At 34.5% G+C, this 26,530-nt stretch overlaps 1 protein-coding gene across 1 annotated transcript; it reads left to right on the top strand.

Moving 5' to 3' along the window:
* Positions 1 to 765: 765 nt before the first annotated feature.
* Positions 766 to 9,285, top strand: LOC127558072 (probable E3 ubiquitin-protein ligase TRIML2). The gene is made up of 7 exons (XM_051991298.1): positions 766 to 1,110; positions 1,402 to 1,509; positions 6,051 to 6,362; positions 6,672 to 6,800; positions 7,039 to 7,061; positions 7,205 to 7,302; positions 8,258 to 9,285. Exons 1-7 carry the CDS (start codon positions 952 to 954, stop codon positions 8,476 to 8,478), a joined length of 1,050 nt encoding a protein of 349 aa, XP_051847258.1. The 5' UTR covers positions 766 to 951; the 3' UTR covers positions 8,479 to 9,285.
* The last annotated feature ends 17,245 nt before the right edge of the window (positions 9,286 to 26,530 follow it).

Genomic DNA, 26,530 nt, shown 5'->3' with positions numbered 1-26,530 from the left:
TAGGGTTCCTTTCATGCTTTGGTGAATAGAGATTAGTAATCTATTATCAGTTCAGGAAGACCTGAGTTGAAATCTTATTTCAAATTTTAACTAAATGTCTGTCCTGTACAAGCTACCAAACCTCTCATCTCAATTTCCTTCTAATATAATGCAAATGATAGTACCTACTTCACAGGGGTTTATGTGCTATTTGGTCACTGTTTGGTATAACCAGAGTGCAAATCCTGGGATTAGAATGACTGAATTTCAGACCCTTGTCTGACTTAATCTCAGTGCTGAGTCAAATACATCCCTTGGACCACGCAAAAATAGGTAACTGGATGTTCACCATAGTTAAATAATATCTGACGGTCTTCCCAGAGCCATTCATTCATTTATTAGTTTAGGGGTTTTTTTGGACTAATTAGATGAACAAGGAGATTCCATACCTCAATTATCTCTTAATCACTGAATGGGTACTGTAGCCTCAGTCACACCCAGACTTATTTGAAACCTTAGTTTAAAAAGACAAAGAAACAACAAGATACTCTATGTAAAGTACCATATAGATAGATATTTAGATGTAGTTATTATAACATACTCCCTAGTTGTGCCCACTCTTCCTCTTGCCAATGTCTACATTTGCAGATTTTGCCCTAGGTTTATAGGGAAAATTGATCATCACTTTGTTCCATTTCATGAAATATGTTTGTTTTGAACTAAAAAAGCAAAATGAAAGTAGAAGAAACTCACTGATTCTCACTCTTTTTCCTCAGGATATTTTTAGATAACATTGCAGAAGAGGAAGAGAGTCTTTGTTCTGTCTGCTGGACATTAGAATCAAACATAGTTACCATTGAGTGTGGACATGGTGCTTGCTTGTCTTGTCTCCAGAAAAAATCTTCTCTACCTTTCTGTTGCAAAAGATGCTGGGAATTCTCCCAGCTGAAAAGTGTTCAGGCTGACATTGCTATGAACCCCGAAGGAGAAGGCACATGTGAGCTGCATCGAGAAGACCAGAAGTTGTATTGTGAAAATGAGAAGACACTGCTCTGTGTGACCTGCTCTAAATCAGAGGATCATGAGAATCACATGCATTGGCCCATTGCAGTGGCTGCTGTGGGCTACAGGGTGAGTCTTGCAAGGGTCAGTGGGAATCCTCCATATGTAGCTTGAGGTAGACATTTGTACTGGCCTTTCCATGATCATTTTGGTTGTCCCTATTTTAAACTTTCCCTTGGAAATAGCCCTTAAGTACATAGCTCTCTATTGGAGACCAGAGGGATGCTTTTCTTCCTACTGTGACTCTCCCTTGCAGATCATTTAAACAGTATTGCCTTTCAGAGTTCATGAGTTTCTCAGCCCTTCACAATTTAGTGGCCTTAGGCCTCCTGATAATGTTTATTTATGTTACTTTTACAGAAGATGCTCCAGATAGAAATGAAAATGTTGGACTATAGCGCAAACAAAATTCAGGAATTCCAGTGTCAAGAGAAGGGGAAATCTCTGGCATGGGCTGTGATGTGGACTGTAAGTATTTGATTATGTCCTTTATATATAATCAGGAAACATCTATATTAAGTTCTTACTATATTTCAGGCACTATGCTAAGAATACAAAAAGAAGCAAAATATAGACTGCTCTTAAGGATTTTATAATTTAAGGGGGAAATCCACTACAACAAATCTATACAAAGCAAACTACAGAAAAGATAAATAGAAATTAACAGATTTACACTAAAATTAAGAGGCGTTGAGAAGGTTTTTCTGGAAATGATGTAGTTTTAGTTGGACTTAAAAGCCAGAGTTCTGAAGCAGAAAAAAATATATATAACTCCAAGCACAGGGTATAAACAAGAGAAAACTATCAGACAATAAACAAGAGTTTATTATTTATGGATCTCGGATGGGTTTCACAGCAAGTTTCTCATTATTAACCATAATTGGCAGATGAAGAAAAAAAACATCGTGACTTGCTCTTGTTCTTATTACTAGTATAGAAACTGAATCAAAGCAATGTCTCCTAACCTGAAATTCAGTAATATGTATTAAGCTGTTTTAGTTGGTTTCCATCTCTGCCTGGTGCCTTCAGTTTTCTGATTTCTGGCTCAGGCTCAAATCCTTCCACCCACTGAACACTTGAGGTGAGGAGAGAGAGGGAGGGTGATTAACCAGATAAAAGATTTAGTTGGCAAATAAGCTTCCATTCATTGTATGACCTGGTATGAAATATGATCTTGGAACAAAGTGTTGGATTATCTTGCTACCATTTTATCATCCATAACAATAGTCAGTGAGCATTTACTAAGCACCTACTTCCAGGCATTTCACTAAATTATGGAGATCCAAGATGTCAACTTGATCAGAAACAGTCTCTAACCCATGGATAGCTGGAGCCAAACAAAGCAAGCTAGAGACCTCAAAATCAGGAATCCAAACAGATTTATTTTCAAATGGAGGAAAACAAATTTTCAAATAAGGACACACATGCTAGGGGCTTCCCAAGACAACCTGGGGAGATCTCTCAGTACTTATACCAACTGTTGACCTTGGAGTTTGTAGCCTTGACAATGAGATGCGACAACAACAATTTGACAAGTTTGATTTCTAGCATGACTTCACGACCTGAACAGGGATACACAGCTGAGATCTGGTGTGAAACAATTCTGGGATTTTGCTGTGGCTGAGATCATCCAGAGATCACTAAAGGATTGTTTTTGTGCTAGGCTCAGAGAACAGTCTGCTTGCTTCCTTAACTCTGGAAAACACAGTGTCTCCTATTATATATATATAGTTGATGGAATTGGGGTTAAGTGACTTGCCCAGAGTCACACAGTTAGAAAGTGTTAAGGTTTGAACTCAGGTATTCCTAACTTCAGGGCTGGTGTGGGACTAGCTTGATGGGGGATCCATGAAGGTTTCAGATATTTTTGCTGGAATTTGAGGGAAGCAGGAAGCCAGCAGGCAGAAGTGAAGGAGAGAGTTCTAGGTAAAGGGGGAAACCAGTGAAAATATATAGAGTATGTAAATATGGACTATCTTGTTTGAGGAACAGCAAGGAGGCTTGTGTTACTGATAGAGTTCATGAAGGGGCAATAAACTTTTATTTATTTATTTATTTTTTTGGGGGGCAATAAGTTGTTATTTATTTATGGGAGGGGGGCAATAAATTTTTTAAAATTTTAAGAAATTTTAAGACTGGAAAGCTAGAAGCATATTTCCACAGCATTTTTCATGTTTGCATGGCCAACTCAATCAGATGATTATGTTATCATAAACTTTATGCAGAAAAGGCAATTATGAATTTCCTTGAGCAGATTAAGAATCTGGAGGAATCTTAATGGAGCCAAAGAGAAAGACAGTCAGAAGTATAAAAAGCTTCAAATATAACCAAGAGTACTGAGAAAATGCTATTGGATTTAGCAAATCAAAATAAATGGTCTAAAAAAAAGTAATTTCAGTAGAGTGATCCCCGATCATAAGGGATTGAAAAGTCATTGTAAGGTTAGGAAATGGAAACAATAAGTATAAGTGACTTTCTAGAAGTCTGTATAAAAAAAAAAAACATAAGATGAGAATTTGAAGGGCAATGCAAAATGAAGATTTATTTAAGGACAAGAAAGTCCTGAATGACCTTGTAGGTAGTAGGGAAAGAGCCAGGAGATAACAGGTCCTGGAGGACATAGGATAGGGATATCAACTCTTAGAATTGCTCTTGGAAAGGAAGTTGGTCTCTTCAGAGATTCGAGCAAATAAAAGTTTGGAAATTTTGAAGAAATTTGAGATCAACCACACTGATTCTCCTTGCTCTGCTCACCTAAAGTGACTATCCATCTCATTGCTATGCATTTGTATTGCCTTGGATAGGTCAGGATTTCTTAAACTTTTTCCATTTGCGAGCCCTTTTCTGTTGAGAAATTTTTACATGACTCACGGTACATAAGCATATAAAATAGGTATACAAATCAAACATTTACTGATGATAAATCATAATTTCATGATTCCCACATTCAGTTATGTGACTCCATATAAGGATATGACCCACAGTTTAAGAAGCCTCAGTACAGGTAATATCCTTAATGTATCATAGTTTCCTTATTGTATAAATCATATTCTTATTTTTATTTTAGGAATGGGGAAATAGGAAAGAAATTCTCTTTTCATTCAAGTTCCCTCTATTCCCTATTTCTATCTGTAGGTAGCTGAATCTTTTTTTCTAGATCTTTGGAGAACCAAGATCCTTTTTATTATCTGGGCACTAGGCCCATTTTCCTGACTGAAGTCAATATTTTATTACTCATGTCCACCTAAATTCCTGATTCAGCCTCCTTCTATTAGATTGGTTGGTATCAGATTGTTTCCTGGTCCATACACACCATGGCTAGCATTTCCCTTTTGTTTTGAGTACTGATAATTTTATTCAATTTCTAGGGGGAGACAATGTATTAGAGGGTAAAGAGTGCTGGATTTATAGACAAGTTCTGACTGCAAACCCTGGCTTTGCTAATGACTAGCTACATGACTTTGGACATGTTGTTTAGTTTCTTTGAGCCTCAGTTTTCTTGATTGTAAAATGGGGATAATAGTAGCTATCCTACTTAACTCACAGGAATGTTATGGGGAAAATGTTTTTTTATATATCTTAAAACTATACTAAATAAGATTAGTGAAGTGAAAGTCTTCTCTTAATCAGTATATTCTAGATTTCCACCTCATTCTTTTTTATTCATTTCCTTTATAAACTTACAAAATCTTTTCACATTCTCTCCCATTCCCATCAATTTACCTGTGAGTCAGAGGGCTCTTGCTTTCTCCCCATTCAGGAATTATCACATTGTCCTTTTCTTTTTGAAAAGAAAAAATGACTTAAAGAGGAGAACCTAAGAATATTTGCATGGAAAACAATATACAACTATAGTTTAATTAAACTCAGTTGTCCATTTCAAGATAAAACAGACATATTTCAAAACACATTTTTCTTCTTTTTCATATTCTCAGGGCCTAACAATGTGCCTTATTTAATTAAGAGTTTGATAAATGCTTTTAAAATTTGGATGGATTAGGAAGTGGGCTTAAAGCTATGTAATTGGCATCAGAGATTGAAAACCAAGTTTTCTGATGCCAAGTCTCTCTCTCTTTTCATCACACTTCTTGTAAGATAAGAAATAATTTTGGCACATACAGGTCCCTTTCCTTTCTTTAGTATCTCTTTGGGGTATAAGCCCAGTAGAAACACTGCTGGATCAAAGGGTATGCACAGTTTGATAACTTTTTGAGCATAATTCCAGATTGCTCTCCAGAATGGCTGGATGTGTTCACAATTCCACCAACAATGTATCAGTGTCCCTGTTTTTCCACATCCCCTCCAACATTCCCCATTATCTTTCCCTGTCATTCTAGCCAATCTGACAGGTGTGTAGTGGTATCTCAGAGTTGTTTTAATTTGCATTTCTCTGATTAATAATGATTTGGAGCATATTTTCATATGTCTATAAATAGTTTCAATTTCATCATCTGAGAATTGTCTGTTCATATCCTTTGACCATTTATCAATTGGAGAATGGTTTGATTTTTTTATATATTTGAGTCAATTCTCTATGTGTTTTGGAAATGAGGCCTTTATCAGAACCTTTGATTGTAAAAATGTTTTCCCAGTTTATTGTTTCCCTTCTAATCTTGTTTGCATTTGTTTTGTTTGTACAAAAACTTTTCAATTTGATATAATCAAAATTTTCTATGTTGTGGTCAATAGTGATCTCTAGTTCTTCTTTGGTCATAAATTCCTCCCTCTTCCACAGGTCTGAGAGGTAAACTATCCTATGCTCTTCCAATTGAATAAAATTTTAAAAGGAAAAAAGAAATACATCTAAATGCATAACTGTTTTTAGAGTTGAAAAGTGAAGCCAGGAAGGTTCTCCAAAGATACATAGCTGACGGGGACTGGAGTCCTGAGCTCTTGACTCCCACTTAGTATAATATTCTTTGCATTTATATTACAGTGAGTAAGCAGGGATGAGGTGAGGCCACAAAGTAGTTCTATGTATAACATCAGAATAACATTCTTCTTTGCAGGATGATACAGATGTCACCAGAAAAATTTTTGAGCAAAAAATGCAAGTTATATGGGAATACCTAAAGAAGGAGAAAATGGAGGAGGAAAAAATGGAAACAGCGAAAATAGAGGACCTCGTAATGGGGATAGAAAGTGAAAGGTTAATTAAGTTATTTCAGAAGCTTCAACAAATGGAAGTTATTCAGGAGCATGACATAATGGAGAAACAGAAGGAATGGGAAGAAATAACGTCCAGATATGTCAGATTTCTAAGAGACAAAATCACAATATTGAAGGAAAAGACTCAGAAAACGAATGTGGAACTACTAAAAGTAAGACTAATAGACCCTCACAAGACCTGTAAATGGGAACATCAAATTGATGATATCTATCATTGCCCTTTCCTAGACTTCTTTTTTTTGGGGAAGAGGGAGGCAATTGGGATTAAGTGATTTGCCTAAAGTCACACAGCTAGTATGTATCTAATAATGTCAGATATGAACTTGGGTCTCGAATGCTGGAAGCATTTAAAGGTCCTAACTTTAACCCCATCCATTAGATTTTTAATGATTTTCATGAGGTTTTTAAATGATTATATCAATAATTGTTTTTGTGTTTTTTTTTTTTTTCCATTATGATAGATAATACCTGAATGGTTCTCAGAACATCACGTAACTATGTGGAGATATGATGAAAACTTCATACTTGACCACGCTTTTTCTAACACTTCTCTGGGACTGCCTGAGTTTCTCCTCAATTTTCAGGAAGTTGTGTGTAAAATCTAGCTTTTCTAAGTTGAAGTTTAGTGAGAGAGGGAGGGGAGGTACAGGAAAGAAAGGAGTTGAACAAAGGAAAGAAAAAAAGCAAAAAAGAGCAATGCAAGTCCCTTGAGGAGGGCCGTGGGAGGAAAGGGAAGAGGGATTCCTTGAACTCATAGATGCTCTCATGGACAACTTTAGTGGCACTGATTTATGAACTTCACTAATGTTATTCTTTTTCTCCTCTTAGGATTTGAGAAACACATTTGCAAGGTATGTAACTGTTCATATAATTGCAGAATTTGGGGCAGAGTTTTCATGGGATTGAGAATGAGTGTGATTGCAACAGAGATAGAAAGTATGGCTTTTAGTATCATGATAACTGATTTCTTTCTTTCTTTTTTTTTTTTAAACAGGAATTACATAGAACCAAGTTTGGCTCCTTTCACTCTTGATTTGAATATTTATTATCTCAAGGTGGCAACTGAATTTCTAAAACTCTTTCACTTTCATAGTAAGTGATAATCTTTTGGCTATGTCTATTTGAGCTTTCTTCATAGGAGTACCAGGAGGCCAATATACTTGGCCTGTTATAAGTGTGGTCTTGAATATTCTGTTTTGAAGACTCTGAAGTCCTTGTGTTGTTACCTTGCGAAAATGTCTTAGTATAGATAGAGACATTTTTACTGGACTATTCCGAATCTAGAATGTTGTTCCTGGCCAAGGTAGAGTGTTGGAACCCACTTCCCAGCAATGAAGACATAAATTCAAGGAGATTCACCGAGAGCTTTGTCCTACTGATAACTCTCCATCTACACTAGATTAGTCAGGCCTCTATTTGGGCACTCATTTATTTTTGTTCAGAGGCAGAAATAAGATTTGTAGCAAGAGAATTCTGTTTCTATGGTGAATTGAGGGTATAGGATAGCTGGAGTAATGCTGGGCACAGAATAAATGTTTAAAATAAGAGCTTTTTTCAAGTGCTCCAGTGAACAAATGGATAAGTCAAGATTTTCTTCGTTGGAATTAACTTGATAGATTAAAGGTTGGGGGACTTGTCTGCCCAAGTACTTAACTATCAGCTATGTTTAGGCTTCTGATTGACTTTTATTTTAACCAAGTAGGGAAACCCAGACCAGCATAGTGGAAGAAATCTGGCAAAGGCCAGGAAAGAAATTTTTGGTTTAAAACAAGGGGTCATTTACCTATGTACAAAATGTAGGAAGAAGAGGTCTATTAAAGAAATAAAGAATATGCTTGAAAGAAAAGTCTTGGTTCTCAGCCAGAAAAGTCTGTTGTCTCTAGCATAGCATAGCAAAGCTTCGTTCTCTGATCATTTCAAATTTCCTGAAGACAACAGAGAAATTAGTAAAGAACCTGTATAAGCCTCCTCCCTGACATGTAAGACTTTGTAATTCTGTTGTTTTTGACTGCTAGTTGTTTTTTTTTTTTTTTTTTTTTTTTTGTAGCATCTGAACTATTGGAGACTTGTGATACCCTCAGCTTTTTTGAAGATAAAAAGGGGACTATCACAATTCTACCCGACTCCTCAGGAAAGACTTACGCTGTTTATACTAATGGTAATCTTCAAGCTAATTCCATTAGATTTAAAGCATTCTTAATGAAAACATCTCAGGAGTATGTGTATACAAGAAATGTTTCTTCCTGGACTACCACTTTTGAAAAATAAATCATTCAATCCTCTTTGCCTCAGGTAGAAATGCTGTATCTGCAAATGGCCAATAAACAGAGGTTGGAGTATTTCTGAATGGTTCTAAAGATATTTTATTTTATAATTCTTGCATTTTGTCAAGTACTCATTGTTTATTCCATTCTTATCTGGTCTGTCATAGAACAAAAAATCTTTCATATATACAACCCTTTTCTTCCGCCTCAAAATTCTGCGTATAAATATTACATCTGCAAATGTGAAAAAAAGATAGCATTTTAATTTTGAAATAATTAGTTCAATATATTTAGTATATAATTGAATCTACTTACATTAATTTGTGAAGGGGTCTTCAGGTATCACCAGATAGTCACTTTATAACTTGAAACAAGAAAATTAATGGCTTCTCTAAAACCTTAAAAGCCTGGAAAGTATTTGGAAGTTGGTGGAACTTAATAATTAGATTTGAGAATTTATGGGAACTGATTCAATATCAATGTTACATTTGTCCACATTACTTGCTTCACTAAATGAGATAATTGTATTTGATATAAAAAGGTGCTCTTAGTCTAATCTGAGAACCATTCCTGATTTTCTACAAAGGTTAACTTTCCAAACCCTTCCCATTAGAAACTGAAAGTTCTTTTTAAAGTAAGAATGACATGAAATACATTTGAGGTGGCAAAACTCTTTAATTTGTAAATGGAGATATTTCCACATTGCCTACTTCTGAAGGTTGTTCTGAGGACCCATTGGTAGATAGCTTAAAATTTGTACTTGAGATCGTAAGGTGCCAGAGAAATGAGAAAAAAAGTTATTCTACTTTTATTCAACTTACTAATTCAATGTTAACTATGTAGAATGATAATTAAAATAATTCTTACACTTGTTTGTTTTCTGTGTCATGTTTTGTGTTGTCCTGGGCTCCTGTCCCTCTCCCGTGCTCTAGTCTATCCTGACCAATGCAACAACAAGCAATCTTATCTTCAATCTTAACAGTTTTTGGAGATGGGAAAATTTTGCCATGTGTTTTATCTTCCAAAGAGCTCCAAAGAAGGAAATGAAAAAGATGGGTCAAGATCCACCACAACCCCTGGGCAGAAGTGAGACTATCTGCTTCTTTCCATTCACACAGAACTAAGCTAAATTATCCTATCTCATCTAATCTTTCCTTTTCAGAATTTACCCTAAATCTCATGCTAAATGTTTTGATAGCTGGCAGTTGAAGACTTTCTAATATTCTAGAGTTGGGTGCTTAGGTTAAGCTGTCCCTTGTTCTCCAAGAGGACCAAAATCGCATCACTATGTAAAAGTCAAATTAGTGTATCCCAATTGTGGTTGATCAAACAGTGTGAGCTTGGAATGCTTTACCACAGGTTGGGCACAAATAGTCCATGCGATATTTGGGCTGGATTCTCTAAATTTCTAAATCTGAATCCCATTCTTATCATGTAAAACAGATAAATTTAGTCTTTGGTTTGCAATATTATGAGTTTCTTTTTGTTCCATTTCCTTTACTTTTTATTTGAATTTTTTTAGTAGCATTTTATTTTTTCAGATACATGCAAAGATAGTTTTAAACATTCATCTTTGCAAAATCTTTTTTTCCAAGTTTTTTACCCCCTCTATCTTCAAGATAGCTAATCTATCCGAAATAGGTTAAACACGAACAATTCTAAAAATAGCCATGTTCATCATGCTGAGCAGGAAAAATCAGATCAGAAAGAAAAAACCCATGATGCATCAAAAAACATGCAAACAACAAAAAAGGTGAAAGTAACTGCTTTTTGATTCACATTGTCTTCATAGGTCTGAATGTGGATATCACTTTCCAACCCAAATTTATTGAAACTGCCTTGAATCACCTTATTGTTGAAAAGAGCCAAATCCATCACAGTTGATCAAAGCATAATTTTGTTGTTGCTGTGTACAATATTTTTTTGGGTCTATTCACTTCATTTGGCATCAGTTCAAGTCTTTCAAGGCTTTTCTGAAATCAGCCTGTTTAGCAAATTTTTTACATCAGTAATAATTTTATTTTTCTTCATTTGTGCCTGTGTAAAAAATTTATCTTCAGATTCTTTTTTGAAACAGATAAAGGTGTTACACAAGTGATTTTTTATTTTTTTAGATAATCTGGTTGCATGTGGGCAGTTGAGGCCCTTAAAATAATTTGCACTTTTTAATTGAGAAGTAAATAATCAACCCCATCTCAAAGCTAACAAGTTTACCCAAGGGTTGACTATCAGTATCACTTAATCCCATCTCCCTATGAGGAAGTGATAGGAACTGAGGTAACTCTTAATCCACATCCTCATTAAAATGTCTACCTGTTGGAATTGTCTTACTTAAGTCATATTATTAGGCCAATCTGAAGCAAGATACATTGATCATTAAGAGAGACCACACACCTTATTCATTGGTTATTGTTAGCCTAACCAATAAATTAATCTGCTCAGGTGCTAGGGTGGCCATTACTTTATTAATAGCTATATACATCATTATCATTAAACTGCTATCTTACCCTTGAGAAAATTGTTTTTGTGGCATTTTTACTTGCCACAGTTCTCAATGCTGCTGTTGCCGCTGTCCTAGCCACCTCTAGGACCCCCATTCGGTGTTGCTGCCGTGTATACTTTAGATATACAACCCCAATGTTGTAAATCTTTCCTTCTGACTTAAGTTATCTTGGGCTGGGAAAAAATTGCCTCGCCTTAACTTTTCATCGACTCTACCACTCCAGAATTCAGTTTGAAAATAAATTTTAACTTTAAATTTGTTGTGGGGAACATTTTTAAGAAATCAGATATAAGGATTTCTCTGCTATCTTGGTTCCATTCCCAGTGTTAATTACAATTAACAGATAATAAGATGACAGGATTTTGAGAAAAGGATTTTTTTTTTTTTTGAGACAGGATTTTTAAAATAAAGGAAGGGAAAAGAAATTGATTTATTAAGCATCTACTGTATGCTAAGCACTTTATAAATAAGCAATACAAAGAAATAGAAGAAAGCAATAGAATGGGAAAGGCAAGAGAATCTCTTCAAGAAAATTAGAAATTGATATTAAAAGAAAAGTTTCATGTAAAATGCATAAAAAGACAAAAATCCTAGGGATTTAACAAAAATAGGTGAGTAAACAATAGAAGATCTTAATATCAAAGACAACAATGGTGAGATTACTGATTATATGGTTAGGTATTAAGAAATGAAGTCAAATGGGTTTTAGGAAGCATTGCTAACAATAAGGCTAGAGGAGGTGGCAATTCCAGTTGAGCTATTTAAAACTCAAAATGAAGCTGTTAAATCATTGCCCTCAATATACCAGCAAATCTGGAAAATTCAACTATGGCCCTTGGATTAAAAAAAAGTAATTTATGTCCCAATTCTACAGAAGGGCAATAGTAAGGAATGTTCAAATTGCTAAACAATTATGCTCATTTCACATTCCAGTAAGTTTATGCTTGAGACACCGTAAACAAGGCTTCAGCAATATTTGAACTAAATGGCCAGGTTTGTTTCCAGGAACCAGAGAAAGGGCAGCTAAATGGTGCAGGGGATAGAGTGCCCTCCCTGAAGTCAGGAGGACTTAATACTTTTTAGCTGTGTGACCGTGGGCAAGTCACTTAACCCCAATTGCCTCAGCAAAAAAAAAAAAAAAAAAAATAGCCAAGAAGCATAGGAACCAGAGACCAAATTGTCAACATTTGTAGGATTATGAATAATGCAAGGGAGTTCCAAAAAAAATCTTTTTCTATTTCATAAACTATGTTAAAGCCTTGGACTGTGTGGGTCACAACAAAATGTGACAAGTCCCCAAAGAGATAAGACTACATCAACTTGTTATTAACTTTTTTTTTTAATTAAAGCTTTTTATTTTCAAAACATTTGTGGACAATTCTACATTAATCCTTGCCAAACCTTGTGTTCCAACTTTTCCCCTCCTTCCCCCACCTTCTCCCCTATATGGCAAGTAGTCTAATATATGTTAAATATGGTAGAAATATATATATTAACTTTTTCTTGATCATGAAAAGAAAAAATCTTGTTTAAATCAGGGAGCAAATTAAAAATTAAAATTTAATTAAGAAATGGGAAGGGAGATTTAAAAGAAACAAGGATTTATGTAAAGGAACTGCCTACCACACCCTCACCATTGTCTGGGCTTAGACTTTACAGTGACTGATAAGAGATAATTATTCACAGTAATGGGATGGTGGAAGCATGGCCAGGAACTAAGAATTTTTTGGGGAAGCAAAAAGAATTTTCAAAACTTTGTATTACAGAATTAATTGTTTAGGTAAATTAAAAACAAGGTTATCTAAGGTAATGTTTATCATAATCGTTTTTGTTATTAGCTGGTTGGGGGAAAATTGCACAGGTCCTTTAAGATATCCTGATCATCAGTAAGGCCTCTTGAAACTTGACATTCAGACAGGATTATAAGATCTTACCAGCCTTGATCATTTTGAGAAAACAGGACTGAGAACATAGGTTCCTCTTTCTCACTCCACTCAAGATGGGGAAATTGCCAAGTTCAGCATAATAATGAGTGAGTTTTTATGAGGAAAATTTAGAAAATAATAAAAACTAAAGAAAATATAATGCAACTTGAATGCATTAATAAACACTATATGTTAAGATTGCATCTTTGAACCAACTCAATTTTAATAGACTTCAGATTCAAAGATTTCAATCTTGCCTTAGGAGTGAATGGATAATTCAAGATGGAAGCTTATGGTAGCCAGAAATCTGGATATTTTTGAGTTAACTGTCACTTACTCAGTATATGTGTGGAACTCCATCCAGAGTGGGATATGAATTTTATTTCAGATATGGTTGTCTAAATTGCTCATTCAACCAATAATCCACCATTCAGGAAGAAAATGGCATGTGTTACAGTTTGAGAACTGCCACAATTGTATATTTTTCCTTGGGAAAAGTTGAAGGGATGAGTTTAGCATGGCTTAAAATAGTATCTTTTTTGTCTCAATTTCTTCATGGTGCTCTTTTGTTTTTGAACAGGAAATTGCCTTCCTGATTAATTCTGACCTGGCTTTTAATGCCTAACTGGAATCAAATAGAGCTAAGGAAGGTTGTCACCTGCTTTGACTCATGTCAGTTCATAAGGGGACAAGTCTTGATGTCATAACCATATCCTTTTTTTTTTCTTAGAAAATTTCTATAATCGGATAGGTGAACTATAGAAATTTATTTGATTTTATAGATTTAGAATTGTATCATGCAGAATTTATTGTTTTTTACTATTACTTATTACTATTCATTAAATAAACTAATATTATGACATTTTAGTTCAAATTATGATATAGGGATGATATCCTCCTAAAGTGAGGAGTAGATAAGTAATGAAACAGATGTAATGTAAAACAAGGCAAGGTAAGAAAGAAAAAGAAAGAAAAAAGGCAAGGAAAGGCAAAGCAAGTGACAAAAGGAAAGACAAATAAAATTTTTAAAAAGCAAAGGAAAAAGTCAAGGTAAAACAAGGCAAGGCAAAGCAAGTGAAGAAAAGGAAAGGAAAAGATAAAGCAAGAGAAAAAAGAAAGAAAAAAAAAAGAAAAGGTGGGAAGTCAAGGCAAGGCAAGAAGGCAAAGCAAGGAAAAGAAAAGGGAAAGCCAGGCAAAGCCAAGCAATGAAAGGAAAGAAAAGGGAAGTATAGAGAACAATACTTTTCATAATAAAATATGGTTTTAAGATATATAAGCAGCATGATTTCCCTTAATAAATGGCTTTGCTGAATTATCAGCAACCCTGACTTCTTATTTTCAACTGCCACTAGCCCATTTGTGTTGTGCTGGTCACAACAAGGAAGGAAAAGCAAAGAAAGGCAAGAAAGAAAAAGAGGAAGAAGCTAAAATTTCCAAATTTTTATACACACACACACACACATATATAACTGATATACAGTTAATTATTAAGAAATGAAGTCAAATGGGTATTAGTTGATTACTTTGGACCCACTGGGGCAGTTTATTTTACTCCCACTTGTCTTTCCATCTCCATAAGGACCATGTCATTAGGAAGGTGATTCCATAAGTTGCAAATGAATTTGATTTAAATGATTTAAATCAAATTTAAATTTCCAGCCTTATTTTCTCCAAAGTCATTTGGGTTCAATGTCAAGCTATAGATCAGGATGAGAGGAGATGGCCCCCCGTTTCAGGTTGATTCCTTTGAATGGACAAGTTTCCCCATCCTGAGAGTGCTCCCATACCTAAAGGAGGAGTGCTATGGAAATGTGTGGATTTAGCTCAATGGATTTTCAAATCTGATTTGAGTACAACAGGTTCTTTCCTTTTTTTTTCTGCCACATCTAATCAATTCCCAAGTCTTCTAAAGTATCCTCTGCATCCTTTGCTTTCAGTCCACTTACAGAAAGATATAGAATTTGAGATTTGAAAGGACCCTCTCTGATCATTTAGGCCAACCCCCACATGAAGGCCATCCTCATAATAAGGGATGCAAGAAGTGACTGTCCATTCCCTGTTGCAGGAAAAAAGTGGCCACTCGTACTGGAGTTCTCTTGACCTCTTTTCTTTTTTTTTTTAATTTATTTTTTATTATAGCTTCTTATTTACAAGTTATATGCATGGGTAATTTTACATATCCTAGATTGGAACTCTTTGATGTATATTACAAGAGCTGTAGGGAGTATCTATGTGGGCACTGCACTGACTTTTTAAGGGCACTTAAACACTTGAGTCTTTGTCTCTTCTAAATACTGTGGGAATCTGGGTAGAATCTTCTAATCTAAATTTCACAAAGAAATATTTTCTTTTATTAACATTAATTTGGTTTGAGATTCTAATCTTACTTTTCATTTATCGCTGTGATGGGTCTCAAAGCCTTGGAAGGAAGACATAGTATGAATATGATATAATTCCTTCTCTAGTGCTTCTTCCTATTCTTCCATTTGGGTATGTACATAAAGGTAGTGGGTGAAAAACTGCTAAATGGTGGGACACAAAGCAATCCCTGTATTTTATGAGCAGAATCTCTGGGTCTCTTGCAGAAGAACAAAACAAAACAAACAGAAAAGATTTATTTTACTAAAATGCTGCTGCTGCTATTTCTCCCACTGCGAATATGGATGAAGATAATAGCTGAGAAGTTTTTAGCTCAAAATTTTTTAGTTTTAAAAGAAAGGATGGAGTAGAGAGAATGTTATTCCCCAGTTTTACAATCAGGCCACCTTCATATGGCAACTGATTAAAAAAAAAAAATATTGCTTCAATATAACATCTGTGACCTGATGAGATTGCCCTAGAGGCCCTTGGATGTCACATCTTAGTTATTATTTTGACCTTCTAAGCCTTAGAGAACATAAGTGATTCCTTAATTTTTGAGATTCAGTCAAAGAAAATAGTGTGATGAAGTATTAATATATATATATATTTTAACCTCTTGCTAAGACATGATTTCAATCTAAATTCTCATACTTCTTGATGACAGCACCATTACTCTTTCCAAGAGTTTCATCAGTCTCATGGACCTAAGATCTATACATGTCATTAGCCTCTGTGGTATTTTAAAATGTTTCAGATACATAATTTCTGGATAATATAATCATTTTTAAAATGATACTACATTTTAATAAAAGGGTGATCATTTGGCCATCTTGCTCTTAGACAAAGACAGTTTTGGCAGGGAGCTTAAGGCTTACAAATCTATTGGAAGAAGTGAGTTCCCATGCGTGGCAATGAACTCTAAATGACTAACAATTCACAAGAGAATGAACATTACAATAAGGGACTGGACCTGAACTTTGATTATGAAATTTATTTATGTTAGCCCTTGCTTTGAGCAATTTATTCAAAGAATTTATTCCCATTTACCCTAGTAGAGCACAATTACTTCTTCACCTGGGTGGGATCTGAATGGAGGAAAAAGTTAGCTCAACATTCAGACTGAGATTTTGAAATAAGGATAAAAGAAAAATAATGTAATCTGGTTCTCCTAAATCATTGAGTATTAATAATCATTTCTCTTAGTCCCACATTTGAGTCTATTGTAAGGTGCAGCCTCAAATATCATCAACATTTCTATATATTACTGACGAAGTCTAGCAGCAAGAGATAGATGGGAAAATTCCATTTAAAATAATTATGGACAATATAAACTATTTGCGAGTCTACCTACCAAGGATAAATTCAGAAACTATATGATGAAAACTGTAAAACATTTTTCATATAAATAAACTCAGATAAAAGCAATTGGAAAAATTTTCAATTACTCATGGATAGACTGAGCTAATATAATAAAAAGACAGGTCTACCTAAATTAGTCTACATGTTCAGTACTATACCAATCAATGTATCAAAAATTATTTTATAGAGTTAGAAAACAAATAACAGAATTCATTTGGAAGAACAGAAACTCAAGACTATCAAGGGAATCAATGAAACAATATGAAAGAGGGTAGTCTAAACCTACCAGATCTCAAATTTTATTATAAAGAAGAAATTATCAGAACAATCTAGCACTGGATAAGAATTAGAGTAATAGATCAGTGGAATTGATTAGGTATTCATTTTATTATATTAAATAATTATAGCAACCTGACATATGGTGTACCTGGGATCACTTTTGATTTACACTGCTAGATTTGGCTTCCAGAAATAGTGAGGATCTTTCAGTCTTCCCCAACAAAGTCATCTGCGGTTCCTTACCTGAGTTTTGAGGTGAAATTTCCTGAGGCCAAGTCTGCTTTCCTTTAATCTTTTTTTTAAACTCATTTTAAAGATAAATACAAAACAAGAAAAGAAGAAGAAAAAGAACATTGCCATGTACATAGCAAAATATGAAAGAAGATTCAATATAAAACATAATTTCCATTTCAGGAAAATCCATAGAATAAGTACTACACATTATTTTCAAAGCTCCCCAGTTTTGGTTTTTTTTTTTTGCTTATGTGTAGATTTATTTTTGTTCTCTACCTTGCACTTTCTATTTAATTTTTTTTTTGTTTCCTCCCCATCTTATGCCCCCGTTTTAAAGAAAGCTACACTTGAATGCAGAATATATATCTATGTAAATAGATATAAATGTAGTTTAATATTTGATATTGCTGAATCTCCTTTCTTCACATTTTTTTTCTCCTGATTTCTTTGGAATTCCTGACATCTTGTTTTTCCAAATGAACTTTATTGTTATTATTTTCAAACTCAGTAATATAATGTTTTAGAAATTTAATTGGAATAGCAATGAATAAATTAGCATTGCCTTTTTAAAAATTATATTGGCTTTAGATATCCATGAACAATAAATATTACTCCAATTATTTAAATATGACTTCAAATGTATCAGAAGTATTTTATGTTTATGTTTATATAGTTCCTATATCTGTTTTGGCAGGTATATTTAGACACTTAATAATGTCTAGTTATTTTAAATGATCTAAAACAATATTGAAAATATTGGTGCCACATAGTGTAGTTCCCCTATTTTTCTCTTTTGATTAAATCTGCTTTAACTTTAATTTTGTCTAAGATCATAATCACTGTTTTTGTTTTCCCCCATAAAATAAATTCTACACTAGTTCTTTATTTTATCTTTGTGTATATCTCTCATTTTTGTTGTTTCCTGAAAGCAACATATTGTTGAATTCAGAAATTTAATTTGCTATCCATTTCCATTTTATCAGTAAATTTGTCTCAAATATATTTTGCATTACCTTTGTAATTCCCTGCTTCCTATTTTTCCTCACTATTCTTCTTATCCTGTTTACTTTTCTCTTTCTACTCCTGCCTGATACCTTAGCCTACTATTAACAATCCACCCCTCTAATAGTCCTTTCCTTATCTTCTCCCCTACTCTACCTCCTTGTCCTCTTACTTCTTTCTGAATTTGTAAGCCTTTTATAACCTTCTAGATAAAGATGTTAACTCTTGTCCTTCCCCACTCCTCCTCCTCCTCCTCCTCCTCTTCTTCCTCCTCCTCTTCTTCTTCTTCTTCTTCTTCTTCTTCCTTCTTCTTCTTCTTCTTCTTCTTCTTCTTCTTCTTCTTCTTCTTCTTCTTTCTTCTTTCTTCTTCCTTTCTTCCTTTCCTGTCTCATTTGTAGGAAGCAAAATCTATGAAATCTATGGACTTCAGTTCTCATAGATAAGAATGATCACAGAACATATTTAAAAGCACAAGGGGCTAAGCTAATGAGTAGCAAAACAAAACACTCAAGAGGAACAAAATGCAAAAGCATAGAAGTCAAATTGTTTACAAGATTTATCTTTTTTAATCACTCAAATATTTGGTTAGCAACACTATCAGGATCAATTCCATAGATACTACTCTTTTCTATGTGTTCTACTAGGATAGCTAGCTGAGATATATCCCAAGTGAGGTTAGAGTCATATATGGCCCTATATATTCTGTTTCTAATTTGAGGCCATGTCACATTAGTGGTTTCATTGTCCTATCTGAATTATGCATACATGAGTATATCTGCAATTGCAAGATGACTGTAATTGAGATTCTAAATTATTTATATGATTTCCTAACCAAATTAATGATTATTTCACTAAGTTCAACTCTTGTTTTAACTCATTATCTATATTAATCTGTTGTTTAAAGGCTTGTGATATATTTTTGCTAGTTTATTTGCAAAATGAACAGTTTGAACAGATTCTATAAGAGCTATAGCTGAAACAGCAAGTGATGTGATTATTGATATAGCTGCTAGAATTTCAATAGTAAGTAACTCAACAAATCTCTTCTTCCTATTGCTAATGTCTTCTAACCTTTTTTTAGTATTATCCCAAGTTTGTTCACCTGCGGACCTATACCAGTTATGCTTAATTGATGTTGGTACCATCATATAGGATGGATGTTCAATAACAACAACTATAAATAGTGAATCAGCAGTAAGATATTGAGTTACAATACAATTGTAACATTTTACATAAATAAATCCTCCTGGAACATTCCTGATTTGAATCACAGTGCCATTTTTAAAAATGGTATTTGTAGTGAGAAACATCTGTGGATATTCTAAACATGCCTATATAGTATACTTCTGAATATTCTGTAAGTCTGTAAAATCCCAAATCTAAGATGTAAAAATAGTCCCCATAGCTGCCATAATTCTCCACAAATTCTCATAAACTATTGCTTTGCTGGAATAAATGATACCTTTCACAAACCTTCCTATAGAAGCTTCTGTATTAGGTCCTGACCAGGAAAACAAGTTATCAGCAGTCTTTTGTGTGCTCATGAGGCATTTGTTCCAGGAAGAAAGAGTTACTTCTTGCCATAAATTTCAATTTTTCTCAGGACTTGACGGATAACTAGATTTAGAAATATTCTCATCATTATCTGTATAATTAGTATACAATTTAGAAATATACCACCATTGTGTCACCCCCCCCCCACATTTTCCACAACTTTTTAGTTTTTATATACCAGCTTTTGACAGACAGAAACAAGATTATCATTACTTTCCATAAAATCATTCTCTATTGGTTTCTCTACTCTATAAAAAATATAGCTGTCCTGGTTGTAACTGCCTGTGTAATATTAATAACAATCTTTGGTTCTTGCATATAAGACTTCTGTACTCCTCCCAAGAGCTTTGAATTTGTAGTTCATAAGGGTGTGAGTTTATCTGCCCATGTAACTACTCGAAGTATTGGAGGACTTGGTACATAAGTCCAATGCATGTATTCTTTTTGTCCTCCTGCCACATGAATAGTCAATAATGTGGACAAAGTAAGTAGTTTTTCCTCCTTTAGCTCTCCTGTGCCTTGGCAACAGATTCCAGTTTCTTTTCTCCTTTCTCTTTCAGGTTGTATTCCCAGGTGTTGCATTTGATGTTTCAATAAGTTCACAGAGTCTCAGGAAAGGTTTATGGGTATTATCTGGGAAAACACAAGCATAGCCTTGTCCCCAAGTTAATAATTTATCTGGACCATTTTATTTTTCAGTTTTAGGGTTTTTCCACATTACTGGCACTCTTTTTGCCATGTCATGTTTTTGTTTTAAAACTTTAAATTGTTTTTCTGCTGGTGTAATACCATATGAATCAGGTGTTAAGAAATTTAAAGTATACAATGCTATTGCTAATCAGCTGTTAATCCTTTTCCCCCTCCCCCCCCCCCTTTTTTTTCCCCCAATTTGATAAACATTTATTAAGTACCAGCGCTATGGACCAGATACTGTGCTAACCACTGGGAACACAGATAAGAAAAAGAAAAAAAGTTCCTGCCCTACAGTAGCTTACAATCTAAAAAGGGAAAACATCATGTATGAGGGAGATTTTTATTATTTTTTTTATAATAACTTATTATTGACAGAACCCATGCCAGGGTAATTTTTTACAACATTATTCCTTGCACTCATTTCTGTTCCGATTTTTCCCCTCTCTCCCTCCACTCTCTCCCCTAGATGGCAAGCAGTCCTATATATGTTAAATAAGTCGCAGTATATCCTAGATACGATATATGTGTGCAGAACCGAACAGATCTCTGGTTGCACAGGGAGAATTGGATTCAGAAGGTAGAAATAACCCAGGAAGAAAAACAAAAATGCAAACAGTTTGCATTCATTTCCCAGTGTTCTTTCTTTGGGTGTAGCTGCTTCTATCGTCATTGATCAATTGAAACTGAATTAGGTCTCTTTGTCAAAGAAATCCACTTGCATCAGAATACATCCTCATACAATATTGTTGTTGAAATGTATAATGATCTCCTGGTTCTGCTCATTTCACTTAGCATCAGTTCATGTAAGTCTTTCCAAGCCTCTCTGTATTCATCCTGCTGGTCATTTCTTACAGAACAATAATATTCCATAACATTCATATACCACAATTTATCCAGTCATTCTCCAATTGATGGGCATCCATTCATTTTCCAGTTTCTAGCCACTACAAACAGGGCTGCCACAAATATTTTGGCACATACAGGTCCCTTTCCCTTCTTTAGTATTTCTGTGGGGTATAAGCCCAGTAGAAACTCTGCTGAATCAAAGGGTATGCACAGTTTGATAACTTTTTGGGCATAATTCCAGATTGCTCTGCAGAATGGTTGGATTCATTCACAATTCCACCAACAATGCATCAGTGTCCCAGTTTTTCCTTTTTTGTTTTTCTAAAATTGTGGTTAGGTCTCTATGCTTTTGTTCCACAATGGCCTGGCCAGTAGGGGTTGTAAGGTATACCAGTTACATGCTGAATATGAAATGATAGACAATTTTTTTTGAAAACAATAGTAGTATAAGCAGGGCCATTATTTGTCTATATTACATGTGAAACTTGCAAAACAGAAAAACAACATAGTAAATGATCAATAACCATAACTGTGGATTCCCCATATGGCAGGTAGCAAGGGTGAACGAAGAGAAAGTGTCTACAATGACATGAATATACTTAAGTCACTCAAAAGGATAATGGGTTATATTCATTTGCCATAAATCAAAAGGGGCCAAGCCTCGGGGATTTTTGGCAACAGATTTTAAAGAAGGTAAATAAGAAATACAATGAGAGCAAGATTGAACTATTTGTCTTGCTTGTTCTTTAGGGATATTTGATACAGCATTTGTGCAGATTAATGAAATCCTGAATGAGAGTTTTTGACCTCAAAAAGAGACATAGTTAGTCAAGAGGATTGTGTTAGAAAATAAGCAACAGCATTCCCTGCTGTTATATCTCCTGGAAGGTCAGTATGTGAGAATATATGCATACAGAAAAAAAAGGTGCTTTCCTATTTCCTATGACATGCTGAAGTTGCTCAATTGGTAAATCATTAAGATGCTAGAGAATCTTATTTGGGGTGCTTCTATATTATTTACCTAATACACAGGATATTTTCTATCAGAAAAAATATTAAGAGGTTTTTGAGCAACATGTAATGCAGAAATAATTGAATATAACTCATTTTCCTGTGTTGATTCAAATGGAGTGTGAATAATAAGTTTAGTATTTGGTGGCATATTTAAGGAAGCTAGTTTTTTTCTTAGTAGCATCTGTAAATAAAATAATTGCTTCAGTGATTGGATTTATTATGGTTAATTGTGGAAATATCCATTCATACTTAGCCATGAATTGTAAAATAGGTAGCTGAAAAATATTATCTATTGAACCTTGGTACATAGTTAGTAAAACTTGCCAATCATAATCAGAGGCTAATAAAGAATGAACCTGGTCTTCAGAGTTTGGCTGATGAATTATGTGTAGGAGGTCTCCTGTTAATTGTAAAAGTCTTTTTAAAGTTTTTTGAATCAATATCGCCACCATCTGAGAGTAAGTAGAAAGGCTTTTTTGAGTCTGATTAGCCAAATAAACCCATTCTAAAATTTCCTGTGTATGATGTATTGCTGAAAAAAAAATAGGAGTAGCCATTACTGATATCTGTACTTTCTCTTGTAAATTTATTCTGTCCAAATAACAAGAATTTATTGCTTTTTCTTCTACTTGTAACTGAGTTTCAGCCTCTTTTATATGATTTCGCTTTGAATTTGGGTTAGGATCCCCATGTAAAATTTCAAATCGTTTTATCAATTCATGAGTTCTTAGCTTTAAGTATGGTCTTATTCAATTAATATCTCCTAATAGTTTTTAATTATCATTTAGAGTAGCTTATCTCTTAATTTCTATTCTTTGTGGCCTTATTAATGTTTTTCAATTATCTGTACTAAATATGAATAGGGTGGGGCTAATTGTACTGTCTCTGGAGCTATCTTGAATCCGTATTTTTCCAAAGCCTCCTTCGTGTCCCTTAATACTTGTTGTGCAATATTCTGATCATAATAGGCATATAAAAGATCATCCATATAATATACAATATGTTTCTTTATATTTCGCTTTAATAGGAGCTATAATTTCTGCCACCTAGTGGACACCTAGTGGAAATCTTCATGTCCTGTGAAAGAGCTTTCCATTGAAATCTTAAGTAAGCTTCTTTCAAATTTGTAGACGGCGATGAGAATGCAAAATAAGGACAGTCTTCAGTTCTTAAAGGAATAGAATAAAAACAGTCTTTAATATCAATGATCCATATTTGCCATTCACTAGGAATCATATTGGGTGAGAGGATTCCTGGTTGTAAGCTGCCCATAGATTCCATTATATTATTAATATGCCTTAAATCAGTTAACATTCTCCATTTTCCTGATTTCTTTGTTATAGCAAATATGGACAAGTTCCATGGGATATTTGACTGTTCTATATCACCAGCCTGTAATTGTTTTTTAATAATTTCCTGAAGCGTCTCTAATTTTTCATTTGTTAGGGGCCACTCACTGATCAACTCCTATGGGTGGCCCTTCTTTCCAATTGATTTTAGGTACTTGTATTTTCTGATCATTGATCCCTATGAAAAATATTGTGTGACTACATTCATTCCTTTTAACAAATCTCTCCTCCATAAATTAATAGGGAATGCTTGAAGGCTATAAAGTTTGAACTGTCCTTCTTTATTCTCTTTTCTGCAGACTAACCATTTGGCACTTTGTTCTGGCATTTGTACATCACCTATACATTGTAAAGAAATGTGTACCTGTATCTTAGATCATGTCTGCAGCCAGAAGCATCGTGATATCACTGATTTATCAGCCCCTGTGTCCACTAATATTTTCCCTTCTATTTCTAGTTTTAAAATTGGCCCTGGAGTCAGTTATAGATTGCATCCAAAATGCCTCTTTTCCTGTGCTCCCAAAACCTTCACCACCCCAGTTTTTAAAAATATTCTTTTCCTATTTTTAAAATAAGGTATTATTAAAAACAGTGCTATCCTTCCCCCCCTTCCTCCCCCCACTCCCCCCAGCCTTTTTTTAATTGAGATATCCTGGTGAGGAGCAGCATAGCAAGGATACATATTTCCCCTAGAGAATCAGCATCGACTACTTCAGGCACAACTATAAGTCCTTGCAAAGAATGTGAGTTACATCCTATAATAAGCCCTAGCATACCGGCTGGAAGTGGACCTGTAATGCCCATAGGGAGAGAGCATATTCCCATATTGTCAGTAATTCTGTGTGAAACTGAAGAAGATAAGTCTAGGGGTAGCATGCATTAAATTCTGCACTGTCAGTAAGTCTGATTCTAAGTGTTGTTCCCGGGCATCATTTGAGGGGAAACAAGTGAGAGTGCACCTCCTATTGTTTTATGGGCTGGAGCTGACCCCAGGAGCAGTTTCTGTGTATCTGCTCATCTTCCCTATTATACTGTGAGTAGCACTCTGATGCCCAGTGTCTTCCTTTATTTTGCATTTTGACATAAAATCAAAGGTTTATTTGCTGAATTGTGGTGAGATTCAGTCTTTGGAACAGTGCAATTTTTCTTTATGTGACCAGAGATCCACAATTAAAGCATCTACGAGGATTTTTGAGATTGGGACTTTACTCGATTTAATTCAGCAGCCATAACTGCTGCTTGAAAAGTCGAGGTTCCTACATTCTGACATCTCTGAATCATTTCTACTAAACTCATTTTTGGCTTTCTCCTTGCTAAAGCTATTTTGCAATCATTATTTGCATTCTCAAAGTTAAGTTGCCTCAGTAAAATTTGAGCTGCTTCCTCCTCATCAACAGAACGTTGACTAGCCTCTGTTAAGCTATTTACAAAACCAGCAAAAGGTTCATCTGATTTCTGTATAATTTTTGTATATGATGTACCCCTATCAAGTTTTTTCGGTATTTTTAACCATGCTGATCTAGCTACTTTCATTATCTGTTCATAAGTTATAAGTTCATAATTTAATCAATTCTGTTACTAATTATATTCCCCCATTTGAGTAAACATTTCAAAGGAAATTCTGATACCTGTACAGTCATTGATACTAGCCTGTTCTTGACATTCCTCAAAAAAATCCTGTTTTCCATGTCAAATAGTCTCCTCCATCTAGAGTGGTTTTTGCTAGTGAACACCAATCTAAAGGTGTCAGAGTGGTTGGTAAGACTGAGTCCAACAGAACATGGAGACATGGACTATTGGAATCACATTTTTTGGCAGCCTGTTATCATTGCTTTAATAGCTTGAAATCTAGAGATTCTCTTACATTTAGATTCAGATTATTGGGATCAGGAACCTCAACAACTGGGAAGGCTAGTTACATTTCAATAGGGATATCCTCTCTTTTTTCTTTAGTTTCTTAATCTCTTGCTCAACTATCCCTATCAATTCATAGGACTTTGGCTTCTCTTTGATTTTGTGTTTATGAGAGAGATCCAAACAGGAAGCCAGGGGGAGGAAGAGAGGTACTGATTTTCCTTCTTTTTAGTATTTATATTTTCTACAATTGTTTTCATTTCTTCTTCCTCCAGAGTATTGGTGGAAGAATAAGGGCATTTTTATGTAAAGGAACTATCTATGATAGCTGAGGGCATATTTAAAAAATATGCCAAATAGAAAATACGGAGAAAAATCCCTTTTCTTTTAGATAATCTTCCATTTCTTTTCCTATCTCATTTTTCTAAATCAATTGTTCCCTCTTGAGGAAACCAGAGATAACAAGAGTTCTTGTAACTGTCCTGTGCTAATTAACAATCCTTTTCCCTTAACTAATTTTTTAAATACTTCCAGATAGTATTCTCTATCCCTATTGCCTGATTGATATTTTACCCATTCTAATTATATGTTGTACTGCATCAGCCAGACAAGAATCAGTCTTAAAATTTTATCTTATATATTTTCTTAAATGATATCTGATATCTTATATTTTATATTTATTTGATATTTGATATCCTCTTTGTATGTCAGCCTGATGAAAAGCTATTTCTAATGCCAAATTATTTCCAGTAATAAAATGCCTGTTGGTGATCACCTTTTTTCCCCTCACTTTATCCTTACTTGTTCTTATTTAATTCCTCCTTTACCTGAATATGCACGTGTCTAAAGAGGGCACCCTTCCACAGAAGCTCTGTCCACTTGTGAAATTCCATTCATGTAAGACTCTGTCCCTGTTGGGGAGCCATTGTTGGAGTCCCAGCTCCTATAGTGAGATGAAGGGCATGATAATCAGGAGCATAGATGAAAGAATTCAGATAAAACTCTTCAATTTTTATTGATCAGGACCATGGATATATATCTTAAATGCTTATAGGTTTGATACAAAGTAAACTCTTTTAAATT

Source organism: Antechinus flavipes, chromosome 3 (assembly GCF_016432865.1).
Source record: "Antechinus flavipes isolate AdamAnt ecotype Samford, QLD, Australia chromosome 3, AdamAnt_v2, whole genome shotgun sequence".
Classification (NCBI taxonomy): Eukaryota; Metazoa; Chordata; class Mammalia; order Dasyuromorphia; family Dasyuridae; genus Antechinus; species Antechinus flavipes.
The sequence above is the reverse complement of the archived record's forward strand: the minus strand, read 5'-3'. Positions and strand labels throughout refer to the sequence as shown.